The 20,215-nt window shown below is 36.5% G+C and overlaps 1 protein-coding gene across 1 annotated transcript in view; it reads right to left on the bottom strand.

The window, feature by feature from the left end:
• The window catches only part of Lrrk (Leucine-rich repeat kinase), a 790,764-nt gene that overhangs the window by 498,464 nt on the left and 272,085 nt on the right, over positions 1 to 20,215 (bottom strand). The window contains exon 10 of the mRNA XM_090409582.1: positions 12,043 to 12,393. Coding sequence (XP_090265708.1) covers positions 12,043 to 12,393 — 351 coding nt within the window. The remainder of the gene's footprint in view (positions 1 to 12,042; positions 12,394 to 20,215) is intronic.

The raw sequence follows: 20,215 nt of genomic DNA, 5'->3' as shown, positions 1-20,215 counted from the left end.
AGGAGGAGGAAGAAAAAGAAATAAAACAGACACCCATTTAGAAACAGATGAACAGGAACAAAGAGACGATCTAAGACCTATAGGAGAATCCCACAATCCTGGAAAAAAATCTCATAGAGGAATTCCAGGCAAAGCTGAAACAAAGGCAATATCAGAACTGACAAAGTTCCCTCACGCAAAGGCCAATGCACCTATATTGCATCTGTTAAAGGACTTCCCCGAGGAGGAGGCGATACTACGAACAGCAATAGAAATATTCGGAGACATTCAACTGATAATCATAGGACAAAACGGGCCAAGAGTCGTCAGTGCAGAATGGAACGACGTGTTTGTCGATAATATAGATGAAATCACTCCTGAAGAGATCAATGATTTTATCGATGCAGAGGACGACGTGGGAAGAGCACTACACAGAGGCCTCTACATGCTAAACCATGTCCGTGGAGACAAATTAGCAGATCTCATCATTAAAACCCACAACAATAGACAGAAGGAGGATTTAAACCTCGCCTAACAAGTCAGTCGATTCCTAGTATCGATCTGCCAGGGAAGGGGAAAAAAAAAAAAACCTTTCCTTTAAGTTTTGTTTCGTTTAAATTTTGTCCACACAGGAGGGGGTATCCTGAGAACCTGGGCTGCAAAGGCTTACACCGAGGCGGTGCAGCTCCTTGTGGGCTGCATCACCCAGGACAGGCTCTTCCCCCACTCTCCTCAGTTTAAATTGGTCTTTAATGTCACCCAGTTGTTGTTGTTGTTTTTTTTTCGTTTTGTCTTTGCTATTAGTAATATGTAACTTCTTGTGTCCTTTCTCAGTTCTTCTTTTTAAGTGTCCTCTTTCATTTGTTTTTCACTCCTTTCGCCGGCCAGACATCTGAAGAGATGACTGGCCGTCGAGAGCTGAAAAGAACAGATGGAGGGAGGAAATGTCAGAGATCTGCTTGGCGATGACTCTTAAGCGTGGCCAAGTAGATCGACTGAGGCCTCTTTTAACTACCTACTACTATCAACTCTATCTTTTCTACTCCTCTCTTACTATCAAAGCTGGCTCTCAGCACAACTTTTTGACTCTAAAGAGGCCAATGATGATGAGATATGAACTCCCATTCTACTTCAATAAAGGTCGAAACTAGTCTGGGTAGTGGCCCTACCCTTAATGCATAACATTAGACATATCCGCAAGGAGATGTGTTTTGCATTATAGGAGATACTGAGATAGGAGTGTTGGTAACTTGCTCCACCTTTGCAACCAGTTGACCTGGTGTTGTACCACCTTAACCCAGTCCTGAAGATACTTTCAGGCACAAACTTTGTTTGCTCACACTTGGATAAAGGATTAAACAAAATTTATTATACTCTAACCAAGTGAAAAATAAACTTTCAACATCTTTCTCTAAATCCAGAGTAAATTATTAAAAAAGGGTGGCACACCAACTGGCAATTCCTATAGGTAGAGATGACCTGCTAATGCTTCTACCTGATATCTCCACTTGGGCCTGGCTCCCACTGAAGAGACCTCAATAAAGGTCAAAACTAGTCTGGGTAGTGGCCCTTCCCTTAATGCATAACATTAGACATATCCGCAAGGAGATGTGTTTTGCATTATAGGAGATACTGATATAGGAGTGTTGGTATCTTGCTCCACCTTTGCAACGAGTTGCCCTGGTGTTGTACCACCTTAACCCAGTCCTGAAGATACTTTCAGGCACAAACTTTGTTTGCTCACACTTGGATAAAGGATTAAACTAAATTTATTAGAAAAATGAAGAATTAGAATATTTAACACAGATCCTCAAAAAAAATGGTTATGAACCCAAGACTATCAAAAAAATCCTCCACACACCTCCTACAAGCATCTCACAGAAACAAGATTTCAAAAACTCTATCACGCTTCCATATATCAAGAATGTTACAGACAAGATGGCTAAATTACTAAACAAACATAACATCAGAGTAGCCCTTCAGTCACTGGAAAAAATTTCAAGATTTCTATATTCCCCGAAACCACATCATCCTTTAAAAAAAACAGGTGGATTTTTTAAAGGATGATGTGCTTTTTTATTTATTTTTGCATAAAATTTATTGTTCTTGTGGCATCTGCTACATAGGACAGACAGGAAGATCTGGGGAAATACACATAAACAAACACCAAAAGGATGTGCACAACAGAAGAGAACACAAATCAGGTCTAGCTTTTCATACCACTTCCACCGAACCACAATGTACTCTGGCAGAAAACAAACATGTCTTACATAAAAAAAAACTGTTACATAAGAAAATTTAAAGAAGCTGCAAACATGCTTAGAATTCCAACACAATGCAATAAAAACCAAGGCTTAATTCTACACCAAGTTTGGTCAGCTTTGATAAAAAATATACCTCAGTCAGACCTCAGGCAGTATGAACGTGAAAAACAGAATGTGGCATCATCCAGCATTGTTTAAACTTAGCACTGCTTTGAATCTGCATTCTGATTTTTTAATTTTATGAACAGCCAGACAGCTACAACTATATAGTATGAATTATTTTTAAATAATTTCTCTTTTTTGTATTTTAAACTTTAAGTTATCTTTTACCTCTGAAGATGTAAGTCAAACTACTTAACGAAACTTGTCAGGTTTTATTTCCTTATTGTGTTTTTAGCTTAAAAAAAAAAAAAAAAGTGGTCCAATTACCAGAATATGCCTTATGAACAACTTCTAAACCACAGAAACCTCCACTTACAATCTATAAACCTGTTACACAATCTTAGTCATTGATCTCTGGATCATCTCTACCATCTCTTTAAATCCAAGGCTATGAGATCTGGGTAAGCCATAATCCAGAATGCAGTTATCCTGACATCTTCATTTACTTTGTTTAACAAACATTTTCCACAGCATAGCAGTTACACTAATTTGAAGATAGCCCTCTGTAACACTCTGTGATAACAACGAATTGTGCCGTAAGAATTAGTTAAAAATGTAATACTGATTTTCAAATAATCAACAACAATTATGGGTTCAATGCCCATAGGTGTCTCATGCCATCTTGATAAGATTCTTCCACTGCATTCTATTTTGTGCAAGATGACTCAGTTTGAGTATAGAGTTTTTGCACCATATGGCAATGTCATTGCCCCATTCTCTGGTTGGTCTTCCTCTTTTGTTCTTTCCTTCAATCATTCCAAACAGCAATGTTTTTAATTTTCTCTCATCGTTCATTCTACATATATGGCCAAATAGACATAGTTTCCTTTAGATTATTTTCTGTATCAGATTTTCATTTGACTATATTCGTCTATAGATTTCCTCACTGTTCACTTTCTGGATCCAGCTTATTCTCAAGATCTTTCTATAACACTTCCTCTCGAATGCTAAAATCCTCCTTTCAGATTCTCTCAGGAGTACACAGGCCTCACATCCATAGAGCATGCTGCTGAAGATACAGGTTTCCACAATGTGCAGTTTAGTGTGTATCTTTATAGCTCGGCTCTTCCATATTTTGTCCTTGGCTTTTAAGATAGCTGTTGCCTTGGCTATTCTAATTTTTATCTCTTTTTTGGGGTCCAAGTCATGTGTCATGTGACATCCAAGATGTGAAGTGTTCTACATTTTCCAGTTGAAATGCTTCAATGGTAACCTTGTTCAGTAACTCCTGTTGTCCGAATATCACTGTTTAAGTTTTTTCAAAATTGATATTTAGTCCATATCTTTTTCCTTCTGCATATAGTGTCTGCAGTGCCATTCCAGCCTTGCTGCATCTTCTTCAATCATGACAACGTCATCTGCAAAGCAGAGATAGTTTATTCTCATGCCATTTATTGAAATGCCTCCACCTTCTTCTTTAATCTTATCTAGTGTCCTTCCCAGATGTGTGATGAAAATGGTTGGTAATATTGGGTCACCTTGTCTTGTGCCTTGACTAGTAGCAAACCAATCTCCCACACCTGCTATCCTAACTGTTGCTTGTGCTTGGCTGTTTATATCTTTCAACAAGCAGATCAATTTATTGTCCACACCATAGGATTCCAAGTTCAGATATTGATCAAAATATAACATTCCCATGTTATATTTTGATCAATATCATCAAATGCTTTTTGGAAGTCCATGAAACAGCAGTATATCTTTTTGTTCTTTCTTTGAGCTTTCTCTGCTATTAGTCTTAGTGTGAATATTTGTTGCACTATACTTCGATCTTTTTGAAATCTGGCTTGCTCATTAGAAAGATGTGCCTCCATATGACCCTTCAGGCTTTCTGTAAGTATTTTCATCTGCACTTTGCCAAGATGACTCATTAGTGCAATAGTTCTGTAATTGGTGCATTCTAAAGCACTGCCTTTCTTATGAAGGACAACCAAGACCGATGGGCATACCCTGATCTCCATATTTCATTACATAGCTTATGCATTTCTTTTACAACCAATTCCCCCCCCTCCATATTTTAGCATCTCACCTATTATGCTGTCATTTCCAGGACTTGTTGTTCTTGAGATGTTTTATAGCCTTACTCACCTCCTCTTCCAAGATGTCATTTTCAAAGATCTCTGCCGGTGGAGACATTGCTTTTAGTTCTTTGATTACTTCTGTTGCAGTATTTTAGTTGATTTTTATATAATTCGCTACAATATCTTGTCCATCTGTGTATGATTTCGGTCTTGTCTATCAAACACTTTATCATCTTCATCTTTGAATGCTACTGATCTTGTTTGCCACTTCCTATTGACATTTCTCATAAGTTTATAGACCTCTCTAGTTTTGTGTTCTCCATAGTGCTGTTCAATGTCTGTAATCTTTGCATCGGTCCTCCAACCATTTGGCTTTATCAGATCTTGCTACTTCATTGCATTTTTGATGGTATAACTCATCTGCTGCCGCTGAATTATCTCTTTTAAGTTTCAGTTCTCTTTTCTCTTGTACCAATTTCAAGGTTTCCTGAGTTATCCATTTCTTGTTGTTGATTTTTTCTCTTTCAGGAATTATTTCCTCTACTGCTTTTTTTAGTACTATAGTCAGTGATTCTGTTCTTGTATTTATATTTAGTTTTTCACTTGTGGTCTTAAGCTTGGTTTCCAGTATGTCCTGATATGCTGTTCTTAGTATGTCTTCATTTAGTCTTGAGATGTCTCTAGCTTTTTGGAACTTTCCTTTGTACTTCTGTTTCAGTTTTACTCTTATATTCACGATCACTAAGCTGTGGTCCAAATCAATATCAGCTCCTTGGAATGATCTGCACTATTGAACTGATTCACCATTTTTGTCTATTAATATCAGGTCAATCATATTCCTGTGCCTGCCATCGAAGGAGCATCATGTCCATTTACAACAATCTTTTTGTTGGAATTTTAGTTGAACATAATATGAAATTTACTTACATAAATTTTTTATTAGTATAAATTGTTTGTTTTTTAATAAAAAAAATTATGTAAATAACATCAGTATTCTGGTCTGGGGCCTTTCCACCAGAGACAAAGCTGCATGCCACCAAATGGGACTCCAGGTTGCAGATCAGGGAATGGCTACCAGAGATGGTGGCTAGCTGTGAATAGCCAATAAGCAGTCCCGTACAAGAAGTGGCAATACTAGCAGGACATGGTGGGTTAGTGAACAACTCCAGTAACTCTATAAAATGCCAAATAACTCTATAAAATGGCAAATTCCAGAAGCATCTCTCCACGTTCATTTCTTTCTCCATATCCAAATTTTTCCATAACCTTTTCCCATTCTGTGTTATTTCTGCCAATCTATGCATTCCAGTCTCCTCTAATGATGAGTATAACAAACAATTTACGCTTCGACGCCTCATCAATTTCTAGTTGTAGATCCCTGTAAAATCTCTCAATGTCTTCATCTGCACTCTCCACAGTGGGTGCAGATACTTGAATGGTTGTGATATTAAATGGTTGGACACTAAATCTTGCAACCATTATCCTTTCACTAACTGGTTTATATCCCATCATTGACTGACAGGCCATAAAAAAAAAAAAAAAAAAAATCAGCTAACGCCTTTTTATTCCCGTATATGGGGAGTAGGCGAGGCCATTTTAGCCCTATCTAACTTTTGGAGATTGAGTGGGCAGTTCAATCTCCACTGGCACCAATCAGAGATAGATGGCCCAAGGCTATCACTAATTTAATTTTAATTAAGCGGTACACAGTGAAGAGAGACGACTCAAATGTGCCGCCATCTCGTGGTCCCTAACACAATATATTTAATGTCTGAAATAATGTGGGTTCTACAGTCGATTTTCTTGAGTTTACAGGACGAAAAACCCGCTTGCCCGTGCCAGAGATCGACTAACTCGGGAACCGGTCGAAAAAAGGCTTAGAAAAATTTCCTCTAGTTGCCGACTAGACTCGAAACCAAGTCTTCCTTCGTGCGGCCAGGCACCGTGGTGTGCAAACGCCACATCCACTGAGCTACACAGGCTCTCTGACAGGCCATTTCAATTTCAATTGTATTTTCTTTTTACTGTTCAGCACATCCACACTTATCTGACAAACCCATTGTCTTCCTCGAAGAGCTTGGTAGAGATGTAAGAAGGAGCACATAGGTTATATTTAGGCTCAGGGCGGCCTAAGCTCGCCTTGATGCAGTACCATCATTCAACTTCTGTGACATTTTATAGAGTTACTGGAGTTGTTCACTAACCCACCATATCCTGTTAGTATTGCCATTTCTTGTCCGGGACTGCTTATTGGCTATTTACAGCTAGCCACCATCTCTGGTAGCCATTCCCCGATCTGCAACCTGGGGACCCATCCAGTGGCATGCAGCTTTGTCTCTGGCGGAAAGACCCCAGACCAGAATACTGATTTTATTTACATCATTTTTTTATTCAAAAACAAACAATTTATGCTAATAAAAAATTTATGTAAGTAAATTTCATATTATGTTTAACTAATTATCATGCCTCACATTCCAATTCATCAAGTTATCTCAGAGCATGACAAAATATTTGCCATTATGTGGAATAAGCTTATACACAATTCATGTCATCTTATAGGTTATTATCAGATGACTTTGTCATCTACTAGAGATCCTTAAAAGACAGTTATCAATATTTCTGGGCAGCCTCTTTCTATTGAAGAATTAAATCTGCATTCTAAAATTCCAGATTTTGCAATAACACCAAAAAGACATTCCAGTAATGGACATTTTTTTCTGGAGGTTGTCAAAACACTACATGATATTTTTTCAGATGTCACTAACTGCTTTAGGTTGCAAATAACACAAATACTTTTCATTTCCAAACCTCCTCCTCTGAACCTGTAGTATCCAGACATGAAGGCCTCTCTCTTTATCTCTAAGGAAGAGCAATAACTTTATTATTACTAAGGAAAATTAAGGGAAAAGCATTAGTAGTTCAAGATCGAAATGAATACTACAGAAAATTAACTTTAATGCTATGTGAACATTCTATCATATTACCCTCTTGTAAATGATCCTACAACAACCCAGATTAGAATACTAAACTATAGATAATGTTTCTTGATGAAACTTAAGTGCTATCATAGGCATTATCTTTGTTTGTATGGACTTCCAAAAGTCAACAAAGAAAATATTCCATTATGTCCTGCAGTAGATCGCATTGGCTCTCTCCTCGCTACAGAATTGCTACACTTTTCAAGGATAGCTCTAATTTCAAAGCAAAAGATATCTTGAGCTTTGTCTTTTCAAGTGTTTCATCTAAAGGAACAAATGTTCCTTTAGATGAAACACAACTTCCTCAAGCAAGACTTTTCAGCAGATACTGCCAGCCTATTTAAACTTCGTCATTCACTTTGGCCACTTCATATGCCAAAATAAACTTTATCAAAAAATTGAAGGTACATCAATGGGGAGTCCACTTTCTCCCACACTAGTGAACTACTTTATGGAGCCAAGGATACTGAATAGCATCTTTCCTAAAATATCATATATAGATGATGTTTTCATGGCTGAGCATGATTCTTATACAGATCTACAAGAGTTCATCGATAAGATCAACATGTTTCAACATTGTATCCAGTTCACTCTTGAAACAGAAGAGAACAATCACACTGACTTCTTAGATCTGTTACTTCATCAACCAGATGGTAGACTTCATTTCTCAGCTTTTAGAAAGAAAACATATACTGGACTTTATATTCATGCTCCTTCATGCCATCATTATTGTCAAAATTCTGGCATTATTAAGACTCTGGTACATTGAGCACACTTTCTCTGCTCTACTGAAATGCTGCTCTCTTTCTCTAATTAAATAAATCACCTCAGGTTCACCTTCCTTGCTAATAGCTTTACCGAATCTTATGTCAACAAGACAATTGACAGTTACTTTCCCTGTCACACCTGCTTCTCATCATGATGGTGATAGAGAGGTGGTCTGTAGTATTATCATTCCATATGTTAAAGATGTCTCTCAAGGTATAGCCAAACTACTTAGATCTATTGACCTACAAGTGTCCTTCCACCCTATGAACAAGATATCTACTTTTCTAGGCTGAGCTAAAGATAAGCTTCTACCTTTGGCCCACCATGGAGCATATCAAATTCCTAACCAAGCGGGCCGTGCCGGAGAACACTTTCCCCGGAGACTCAAAGTGCTCCCTTAGGGCAAAACCTAAGAGAGCGAACTCATTTACCCAGGATAACAGCAACAGCCGAACCTCAGTTAAACTTCATTGGTTCAGCATTGCCATCCGTTACCCGTGTGGATTAGTGTATTTTAGCCAAACAAGTAGATCAGCAACTGTGCATCCTGATAAACATTTAGACTATGTTAAGTTCCATGAGCCAGAACAATCTGGATTCACAGAACATGCTATTACCACCAGACATTGAATCCTTTGGAAGAAAATTAAGGTTCTCAATAAAAGTAATAATCTCCTAGAACGTCTACACAAAGAAAGTTGTGATACCTTGCTAATCGACTGAATCTAAACAGAAGTAATGGACTTAAATTATCACTTTTATGGATAATATTTCTTCTTCACAAGTTCCAGAATTTTATTTTTAATTTCTCTTTATTTTTCAATCTCTTGTAAAAGTTATTGTACTAGAACCTTAATGTATTTAGACCAAGACACTCTACATCATGTACAAGAACTCCATGTACACAATGTAGAGTGTCTTGGTCTAAATACATTAAAGTTCTAGTACAATAACTTTTACATTTTCATCATTGAATCCACTGGTTTTTGAACTAGTTGTTTAATCTGAAAGTCACTCTGAAGATGTCTGTGATAATGGGGTGAAAATTTTATGCTAATAAAAAATTTACATGTAAAATGTATTATGTTTAATCAACTATGTATTTTTTTGATTTGTGGAATTTCTTTCATGATTAGGATTTGTCTTACCAGAATTTCTTAATTCCCACTCTTGCTATGTATTTAAATTATAAATATGGTTTTAAATTATTTACTTTCATACTATCTAATTGTGGTACTTAGGTAATGAATGCTCTCTCTGTCAGCTGTCAATCTTCCATCAGCCTCCTCGTTGAGAATATGTGCTTATTCAACTAAATGGCAAGCAAGAAGTTAATAATTGCTGTCACATTGTTCTTGGCAAGAGGTCTTTACAATAAACAAACATCACTGTTTATTTAACAATTATGAATTAGAATAAAGAACCACTGAAAATATTACAGTTTCAGATATATGGTAAGTACAAATAATCTCAAATACTTCACATGTTTTTCTTTAACATTAATATCAATTTCTTATCAAACACATCACAAGTGCTGATGACACATGGTTATAAATGACTCATAAAAATTAATATAAAGAAGCAACTGTAAAAAGATTCATAATTGTAAATTATGATTAATTTTGCAGTGTTCTCTTAAATGCCTTAGCAAAGTCTAACAGTTTCACTGGTATGTACTTCATCCAACTGATCCATAACACCATTATAAAATATGAGCAAATTGCTAAAGCATAACCTCCCTTTAGTAAACTCATGCAGTTCTGTGCAAAGTATACCTTGTCTCAACCCATTTCCTAGGCGAGTTCTTATCAACTTCTCTAAAATCTTCACAATCACTCCAGAGATACTAATACTCAAAAGTTAGAGGCAATCAAACTTTGCAAAACCTCTGCACAATAGAACCATTATACATTCTTATCATTCCTGTAGGATCTTTCCAGAGATGAGACTCAAGTTGTACAAACATGTTAAAGGACAAGTCAGTTTGGCTGAACATCCCTTTAGCATAATATGTCCTGATATCACATCTGTCCCTATTGCCAAATTCTTAATCATGTTATGAAACTTTTGAACCTCATTCTCATGCCTCTCTATCTTTTCATCCAATGAAGATGGCACAGTGCACCATATTACACACCTGGCTGATGGATCTTAGCAAAGTAAGCACACATTATTTGAACAATCTTATCAAAGGTATCTTCTGAACTTATTGAAGTTATTCTTCCCCATTTTTTTTTTTTCTTTTACTTGTAGCATGACAAAAAAATTATTTTGGGGTGCCTTTAGCCTGCACAGCCAATTTCTTTTCAAGCTTTCCATAGAACACTTGTAACTTTTCAGGCCTATTATTTACATATTTAACATCCACTTCGCTCCCACCCTATCTGTTCTTTGATTTCTTGGGGTATGTCCTGATGTTGCCTCATTTAAGAACATTTTTAAATCTTCTCATGCATTGCTAAAATTCTTCCCATTCAGTAAATGATACTATTGTACTAAAGATAATATTCTCTTGAGTTTGGTTTCCAAACTTGTAGCTCAGCATGTAATCTGTCCTAATTGGATCATTCACATAGTTAGCTACTTCTCAGGACAGTACGGCATGATCACTGTCACCAAATGCTGGCAAAACATGCACATTCTTAACTGAGCCCACCGTTCTGAGCCATCAGATCAACTGAACCATCAGATCTGTAGAAACTCACCACCACATATTTTATACTGTTTACTTGACTTCACACCATATAGCTTAAAACACATTGCTACATGGACATTTTTATTATTATTTCTTCCATGAGTTTCTACTCTAACTGGACAAAAAGGAGGAGTACCCTCCTCCTCCTCCTCTGTCCTTCCTAAAAATACTATACCATTCACACCTGATTCCAGTTACTACATCTTATTCTGATAGTCAGGTTTCATTAATTTAACATTTTTTTAACATTCAATAGCAACCTGAAGTACAAGTCCAGAAGAAAATCTTAATATAGCAACCTGAACTGTACAAACCCCTTAGAAAAGCTTAGTACGGGAGGACTTTAGCAGGTTTTTTTTTTTTTTTTTTTACCACTAGAGGTCAGGCTAAGTAAAAGATCAATTAACAGCTTAGATTCAATTTACCTTTGTAGACAGCAAGAACATGTAGCTTGTCCTCATATATACGTGTATTTTTCGAATAATGACCTGAATACAGGGGTCGAAACGTCAAGTATTATTTTATTAATAATAAGTAAAATAATCATTTCGACACGTGTGATTTGTGTGCCTAAATTTGTAAACATGAATGCTGATCACCATGTAACCTTAAAAGAAAGAGGTTTCATTAATGTCAAATTAATGTTAGGGCAAAATATATTTACCAAGGCACTGAACTCTATTCCTTCGTTTCTGATGTGCCTGGCATGTGCATATAGACACACCAAGTTATCTCCTCGATTTTACATATACTTTCATCTCTGGTCTGCTTGGCCTGGTTGGGACATTCTCTTTTTCATCCACAGACAGACTCAAAACTCTAAACACAATGTGTTAGTTAATTTCCACCCTTCACCAGATTCATAACCATGCTCAAAGACATTCAAATCATTGTCACCATTCCTTCCATGATGATCTACCTTCCCTGACTCTCTTCATTAGATCTCAACCCAATTAATAATTTCTCCAAGCTCTTGACTGCTGAATCCATTCAAATGCAGGCCATCCCTCTTATACAAATCTTTTCTACCACAAACTCACTCCATACTTCCAAAATTATTATAAACATTCTGAAGTAAAAGTGCAATTTATAATGGAGCTATTTACATAAATGACTTATGAATTAGGACATATAATATATAGCAAGAAAATTGTAAATCTTCTAAAATTAAAAGCAATACCTGTTGATGATAATCCAGAAGATGGTTTGACAGAAACTGGAATACTGCTTTCATACTGATTATAACACGTTACACCATCTGGAGAAATCTCAGGATCCAATTTCCTCAACGTGAGCCATGATTCAATATGGTTGTGAGACAAATCAAGATGCTTTAACCCAGCTGGAAAACTATTAACTGATCCCATATCTGTAAGCCTATTATAGCTCAGGTTTAGACGAGATAAATTAACTGCAAAACATGCTAAAACATGTGGCACAGTTTCATAGGCATTATGGGCAAGATTCAATGTTGTTAATTGACATTGATGATCTTTATTCATGTCCTCTTCTAGTGAGCCCTCAATTACCTTAAGAAGAAAAAAAAAATCATATTCTATAGAAATAAATTATAATCATAAAATTTTTATTACTGTAAATGTATTTAAATTTAATATCAATTTAGTACATGAATAAAATATCATGCTGTCCCGCCCCCACCCAAGAAAAAAAAATTCTTGAAATTTCTTTCGATGATTAATTATTTTTCTTTAAACTTACTATACAAGGGTGTGCTGAAAAGTTGTGATAATCACCACAAAGGAAATGAGGTAGAACCATGTAACTTACACATTATCTACATATTCCCCACGAAGTGTTATACACTTGTCACAAAGCTGCAGCATCATTTGCAATCCTCTGAGAAAAAAAGCACAAACCAGTCCTCAGCTGCAGATATGACTTCATCATCTGTGGTAAATTATGTTCCTTTCAAGTGTTTCTTTAAATTTGGGAACAGGAAATAGTCAGATGAGGTCAGGTCTAGTGAATAGGATGGGTGAGACAGACACAGAAAGCCCAAGTTGTGTATTGTCTGTTGTCGGTTTCATGAGCAGTGTGAGTAGGTGCATTGTCCAGCAAAACCAGCACACCTCTGCTCAGTTTCCCACAGCGTTTTTCTTCAGTACTTCCTTCAATTCCTTCAGAGCTGTTGAATAAACTGCTGCTGTAATAGTTTCACCTTTTTTGAAGTACTTGGTAAGGATTGCATCATCCATATCCCAAAAGCCCATGGCAAGAACTTTCCCTGCTGCCTTTTGGGTTTGGAACTTATTTGGCTGTGGAGAACCTTTGTGTCTCCACTCCACTGACTGTTGTCTGGTCTCTGAGTGAGGAAGCTATGTTTCATCAACAGTCACAATACAAGCCAAAACGTTTTCACCTGATTTCTCAAAATGACCCAAAATCCCTTGAGATGACAGCACATATTCTCTCTTTTGGTCGGCATTCAAACATTTAAGGAGCCACGCTGAGAGCTGATGTCCAGATTGGTGGATAATGATCTGATCCGAAATCATTCCCTGTATATCCCCAGAGTCTTTGCAATGTTTCTGGCTGGTATTTATCTATCATCAAGGATCATGGCATGCACTACATTGATATTTACAGGTGTGATCACAGTGGAGGGTCTTCCTGACCTGGGGACATCTGTGGTCTCAGGATGCCCAGTTTTAAACTTGGTCATCCATCTGGCAACTGTTGGATATGCTGGGGCAAAGTGCCCTAAAGTCTCACACAAAATTTGGTGGATCTCAGTTGCGGACTTTTCTTCAGCATGAAAAACTTGATGACAGCCTGCACCTGTGTCTTCGAATTTCTTCAAAACCTCTGACATGTTTTCTTAATTATCATAAAAGAAAAAGAACAAATTATTATAATTTGATGAAACGTGGGAGTTAAAAACTTTTTAAAAAGTTGAGAGGATTTAATTTGCAGTCTAGTGGATAGGAGGAAGAGGGGTGATATGACAGAGACATACAACTTAGTAATGGGTTTGTTATAGTAAGAGGTTGAAAACATTGGAGGTTTTTCATAAAATGATTGGAGATGGGGTGGAGAACAAGAGGTCATCCCTGGAAGTTGTATAAGGAGGGTGTGAGAGCAAGGAAGTGACAATTGAGTCTTTTGCATGGAAAGTTGTGAATTATTGGAATGCACTGCCTGAGAGTGTGGTGTCTGCAGAGAATTTGAATGTGTTGAAGGCATGGATGATGATGATGGTGTGTGTGTGTGTGTGTGTGCATAACAAAAAAAGACCTCCTAGATGAGTCTATGACTCCATAACGTTTCAGGATATAACTGCTTATGTTTTGTTGAATACTGCTTTTCAACTGTAATTTTAATAAGTGTTACAAAAGGTTAAAATTCTGGCCTTTGGTTCAATTGCTGTATTATTTTATTAATAATACAGCATGAATTGCCTCCCAACATAAGAGTACTGTTGCCAAACATTCGTTCAAGATTTAGTTCTTATATATCTTTAAGCAATAGGGTGATGACGATGATAATAATAATATAATAATAATAATCAGGTGTTTGATGGCAATATGGCAGGAAAAAACTCAGGGAAGATCAAGATCTAGTGGATTGATGTAGTCAGAATTCTCCTAGAAGACAGAAATATATGACAATGCTTGAGTGCTAACAAATGATAGGAAATACTGTTGACATTATTAGCAATAACTTATTCATGAAGTACTGTCATAGCATCCTGTACACCCTTTGAGAAAACATATTGAGAATTTGATGCTGAAGTTCTTGATTTAGCCACTTGTATGTAGTACACATTAGCAAAACAGGACAGTCCTCAATATGAAAATATACTGACTTATGAATGATAATGATTTTAAAATTTTTATATTGCACTAATTAAGCATATTAAGTCAAATATCATCTGCTGCAAATAATTTTCCACATTTCAGATTTTTTTTTTTTCTTCTTAAGATGTACCTTGAAAGAAAAGGACAGCCCTTCTTTCTTTTAAGGTTACATGGTGGTATGCATTCATAGTTAGGAATTTATGGAGACACGACACGTTTTAAAATAATTACTTTACTTGATAAATCTTTACTTAATATTAGGAAAACCACATTCAAAGTTTTGACCTCTGTATTGAGGGATCATCATCAGGAAAAATACATATGTATAAGAACCATCATCATTATCATCGAATTCCTGCCATGCACCCTCAAGGGGTGTACAGGATAAGATAGTACTACATGAAAAATTTACGTCATTACTAACTTCCTATCTACAATTTTCCTCCAAATCAGTCTGTTACTTGTCAAGACACCAACATTACCAGATCTTATATTTCTATTGTCTAAGGCACTTTGTACCATACCAATCCACCTAATTCTCAGTCTGTCTTCCTCTGGGTCGTTTTCCTGCTAACTTGGCAGAGAAAACTTGTTTTGCTAATCTTTCTTTTCCCATTCTGTTTAAGTGACCATACCACCTGATATTAGTTCTGCTAATGCATTCCTGGATGCTGACAATGTCAAGTTCTTTCCTAATATAATCATTTTAAATATGATATTGCCATTGATGCCATTTGTTCACACCTATAATCTTTCTCAGGACTCTCATATCTGCAGTCTCTAGTCTTTGGTCAAGTGTTTTACTTCTCACCCAGCTCTCAGATCCATAAGTTAAAACTGGTTTGAACACTGTCTTGTATACAGCTAATTTAGTGTTCTGACTAATTTCTCTCTTATTCCATATGAATTTACTCAATTGACTTCCTACCATACCAGCTTTGTTGATTCTGTTGTCTATTTCATATTTAATTTACCATCTTCAGTAAAAATCGTGCCTAAGTAGCTGAAATGTTTTACTTCTTCCACAGGTTCTCCATTCACCACACAGTTGACATTTTCAATGATTCTGCCTATTTTCATTGTCTTTGTCTTTTTACTACTGACCTTCATTCCATATCTATTACAACAGTTAATCAATTTAGTCAGAGAATCTTGCAGACTTGTAGCGGATTTATTTAGAAGTATAACATCATCTGCATAAAGCAAAGAGCTGACATTAACATCTCAAATTTTGATATCATGTTTAGTGCCACTTTCCTTCATAATGTGATCCATATAGATAATGAATAACAAAGGAGATAATATCTGACAGATTTAACATTAAACCACCTTCCTGTACTTCCTTCAATTCTAACTGCTGACTTACAACTCAAATAAAGACCAAGTATTGCTTGATATAATGCCCCATTGACACCATATAACTGTAGCGTATTGAATAGCTTCTCTCTTGGCACCTTGTCATATGCCTTTTCCAAATCGACAAAACTTAAATACAGATCTTTGTTATATTCCCATGATTTCTCCACTATTTGTCATAAAGTGAAGATCTGATCCTGACAGCCTCTATTTGACCTGAGTTCAGCTTGTTCTTCACCAAGCTTCCCTTCCATGATTCTTCTCAAACGTTTCTCAAGTATACTTGCACATATCTTACCAGGAACACTCAGTAGGGATATACCTCTGTAATTCTCACAATCAGTTTTATTTCCCTTTATATATATATGGGTACTATGAGAGCTCTACTCCAATCATCGGGAATTCGTTCCTCTGTCCAGGCATTATGAACTATGCAGTGCAGCCACTGTAAGACTTTTATACCACCATACTTCAGCATTTCTGGTCGAATATCATCTACTCCTGCTGCCTTTTAACATTTCAAGCCTTTGATGGCTTTTTCTACATCAAGCATGAATATGCATTCCTGACTGCATGCCTGGTCAGTGTTTTTTATCACTGTGCTGTCATCACTGCTTGTTTCATTTAGCAAATTTTCAAAGTAGTTACTCCATACTTCAAGGATATCTTTTTCTCCCGTTTTTCATGTCACCTTTATCATCTCGAACTCCTTTTACAGCACTCTTTCCTCCATTCCTAAGCTTCTTCAACAACCTCCAGAAAATTTGCCACATTCTTGATATTTATTTTCTATGTTCTTGCCAAAGTCCTCCCATGACTTTTGTTTAACTTTCTTACATTTGTCTCTGTATTCTCTAAGAGCACAAGCTGACTTATTTGACAGGAACTTTTGATATGCTTTCTTCTTTTCCTTCACTGTCTCTTTAACTTCCTGTGTCTGCCATGGAGTTCTAATTTTTCTATCCTTGCAGACAACCTCACCACATGCCTCTCTAGCTGAATCAATCAGGGTTTTCTTCAAGGCTTGCCACTGAATCTCCAAGGTTTGGTTCCTGTTCTCAAACTCTTTCATTTTTCTTCAATAATCTTTATGTATTTTAGTCTACAGTTCACATATGAGAGCTGCTCAACTTTTATTCACTTTAAAACTTTCTTACATGTTCTTCTTTTCAGTATGAAATTCAATTTTATCCTGCTCAAGACCAAATAGTGATCACTTCCAATTTCAAATCCTCTATACACCTTAATGTTCTGCACAAGTGAGAAAACATCACTATCAACAATAACATAGTCAATGAGACGGTTCTTATTCCTAGCCTCTTCTCTTCATGTGAATTTGTGCACATTTTTATATTGGAACATGGTGTTAGTGATAACCAGTCCATGTCCTGAGCAGAAATCCAACAGGTATTTGCCATTTTATTATTAGCTTTGCTCTTTTCTCCAAATTTTCCCAAAACATTTTTGTATGTCTGACAATCAATTCCTACTCTGCTATTTAGATCCCCAACAAGGACCAACTTTTCCTTTTTCATTGTGTCAGTAGCTTTCTCTAGAGCCTCAAAAAATTCTTCCACTTCTACCTTAGGAACCTTCTGTGGGACCATAGGCACAAAATAATTACAGTAAAGAAAGCACCTGAAGTGATGACTGCTATGCCTACATCATATTAAAGTAAAAGTAATGTGTAAGAAGTTGTCTATTGTTAGTGTAAAATTATTGTGGTCACTTTGAGGAGTGCCAAAGAAAAGAGATTGAATGAAGAATTCACCTTGGATGGATGGCTTATGGGAAAATGAGAGACATATTCAAAAGTGACATCCCTATGAGTCTAAAAAAGGAAAGTTTTTGTCCAGTGCATACTTCCTGTCCTAACATATGGAGGAGAAACATGGACTTTAACAGAAGCCCTAAACAAAAAGCTGAGAACAACACAACATAGCATGGAAAGAATTATGCTAAAAATAACATTAAGAGATAGGAAGACAAATACCTGGATAAGATCTCAAACAGGTGCCATGGATATTGTAAAATACATTAAACAGGCTAAGTGGAGATGGGCTGGCCATATTGCCAGATGCAGTGATGGGAGATGGACTAGAAAAACAACAGAGTGGAGACCAATGGATGGAGCAAGACAAAGAGGAAGACATAGAAGAAGGCAGAGAGATGAACTGGAACAAATTGCAAGAGTGAGATGGATGAGAGAGGCAGAAAACCGAGTGACCTGGAAAATCATGGGGTGGGGGGACCTTCGTCCAGCAGCGGACAGAACCAAAAGGTTGAAGAAGAAGGATACAAGATAGTATAACACAAAATAAACATTCTGAAAAGAAATTTTGGGGTTGTCTTATACACCCAGTTGTCTTGTATGTCAGTATATATGGCAAGTAAATGTTAAAAGTAATTAAATATTTATTGTAACAAATAAAAATCCTTATTTTTCATCAAGCACAACCAAGAACTCAAAAAAAATAAAATAAATAAATAAAATAAAATAAAATTTCTCTTTTTGTAATAAATAAGAATTAAAAACAGAATTTTCAAATTCTGTTTTTAATTGGAAAAACAGAATTACAAATGGAAGGGTAACCTATTACTAAGCATCACATAGAGAATTTGCTGATTTCAAAACATGATGGTGTGGAATTCAAACCCACTATATGCTGGTTTAGAGAGCAAATACACTAATATTTTGCCAACCAGACCAATGAATCTGAAGCAGAACAAATGATTGATTTATTAAATACAAGATGGAAAGTCAATACCAAGAAAAGCATTCCAGTACGTTGTATGAGTACTGCTGTTTCTCATTGCTGATAGTGCTTACAACCAAGAACATTAGCAAAAAATTTGAAGACTAAATTTTGTAACAATTACTGTTTTAATTTTCATATTAAAAGTTTATATGTATAATATTTTATCCTACTATACTTAGAAACAGAAATTCTGGCATCAGATTTTAATGTAGTGCAACTAAATTTGTAAAAATCACATTTTGCTTAAAAAATTATTTTAATTCACTGTGCAGTATAAAATTAAATTTTTTATTAGCTAATAAAATTTAAAAATGTAATTGTGTAAAATTTGCAATATAAAAGTGTGAACAGCAGATACACACACACAGATTATTATTATTATTATTCAGGCCTCCTTGGAGTCAAAAGACTCATTGTGGGAGGTCCCTCTTAGGAAACACAAAGTCTATCATACCACTCCTTAAACTCACTGACCGTTCTCATTCTCACCACTATTAGGAAGTGCATTCCACGATTCAACCACCCTCCATGCAAAGAAACCACTCCTCACCCTCTTGCTCACAGCTTCCTTTCGTAACTTCCAGGGATGGACCCTTGTCATCACTCCTTGCTGCTGTTCAACCAAGCGAAAGAACTCCTCCAGTGTCAACCCTGTAACCACCTCTCAACAGTTTAAAAGTCTCAATCATATCACCTCTCCTTCTTCTATCCACCAACCTCTGCAGTCCACATACCCTCAACTGATCCTAATAACTAACTTTGCACAGTCCTCAAACCATCTTTGTTATCCACTCTGTACACTTACCACAGTTAATTATCCCCTTCAAATCCTAGGGCCCATTAGTCTAAGTGTGGTCTGATCAGGGTCTTATACAACGGAATGATAATGCTTTTATCTCTGCAGGGCAGCGTCCTTCTCATTATTTCAGCAATCCTCTGTGTTACCTTCACCACCTTTGCAATATGTCCCCTGAATTTCAGATTTCTATCAATCATCAACCACAGATCTCTAGTCTCCTCTACTTCCTCCAGTACAACTCTTCCAACAGAGTATGCAGTGTCCCATCGATGTATCCCAAACCTCAAGACGTTACATTTTGCTGCATTAAATTGACACCCCATTCATTTGACCATCTGTCTAGCTTATTCAAATCCACTTGAAGGGCTACCACATCTGCACTATTACTAATAACCCTTCCCAGCTTCACATCATCTGCAAACAACTGAACATCCTTCTCTTCAATCCACTGACAATGTCATTGATATAAAGGTTAAACAATATAGGTCCCAGTACTGAGCCCTGTCGGACCCCACTTGTAACCTTCTGCCTCCTTGAAATTGCCCCACCATACACAACTCTCTGATACTTATTGGACAGACAATCCTGAATCCAGTTGACCAATCTGACATCCAAACCC

Source organism: Typopeltis vanoorti, chromosome 19 (assembly GCF_054136105.1).
Source record: "Typopeltis vanoorti isolate ZY-2024b chromosome 19, IOZ_Tvanoo_1.0, whole genome shotgun sequence".
NCBI lineage: Eukaryota > Metazoa > Arthropoda > Arachnida > Uropygi > Thelyphonidae > Typopeltis > Typopeltis vanoorti.
The sequence above is the reverse complement of the archived record's forward strand: the minus strand, read 5'-3'. Positions and strand labels throughout refer to the sequence as shown.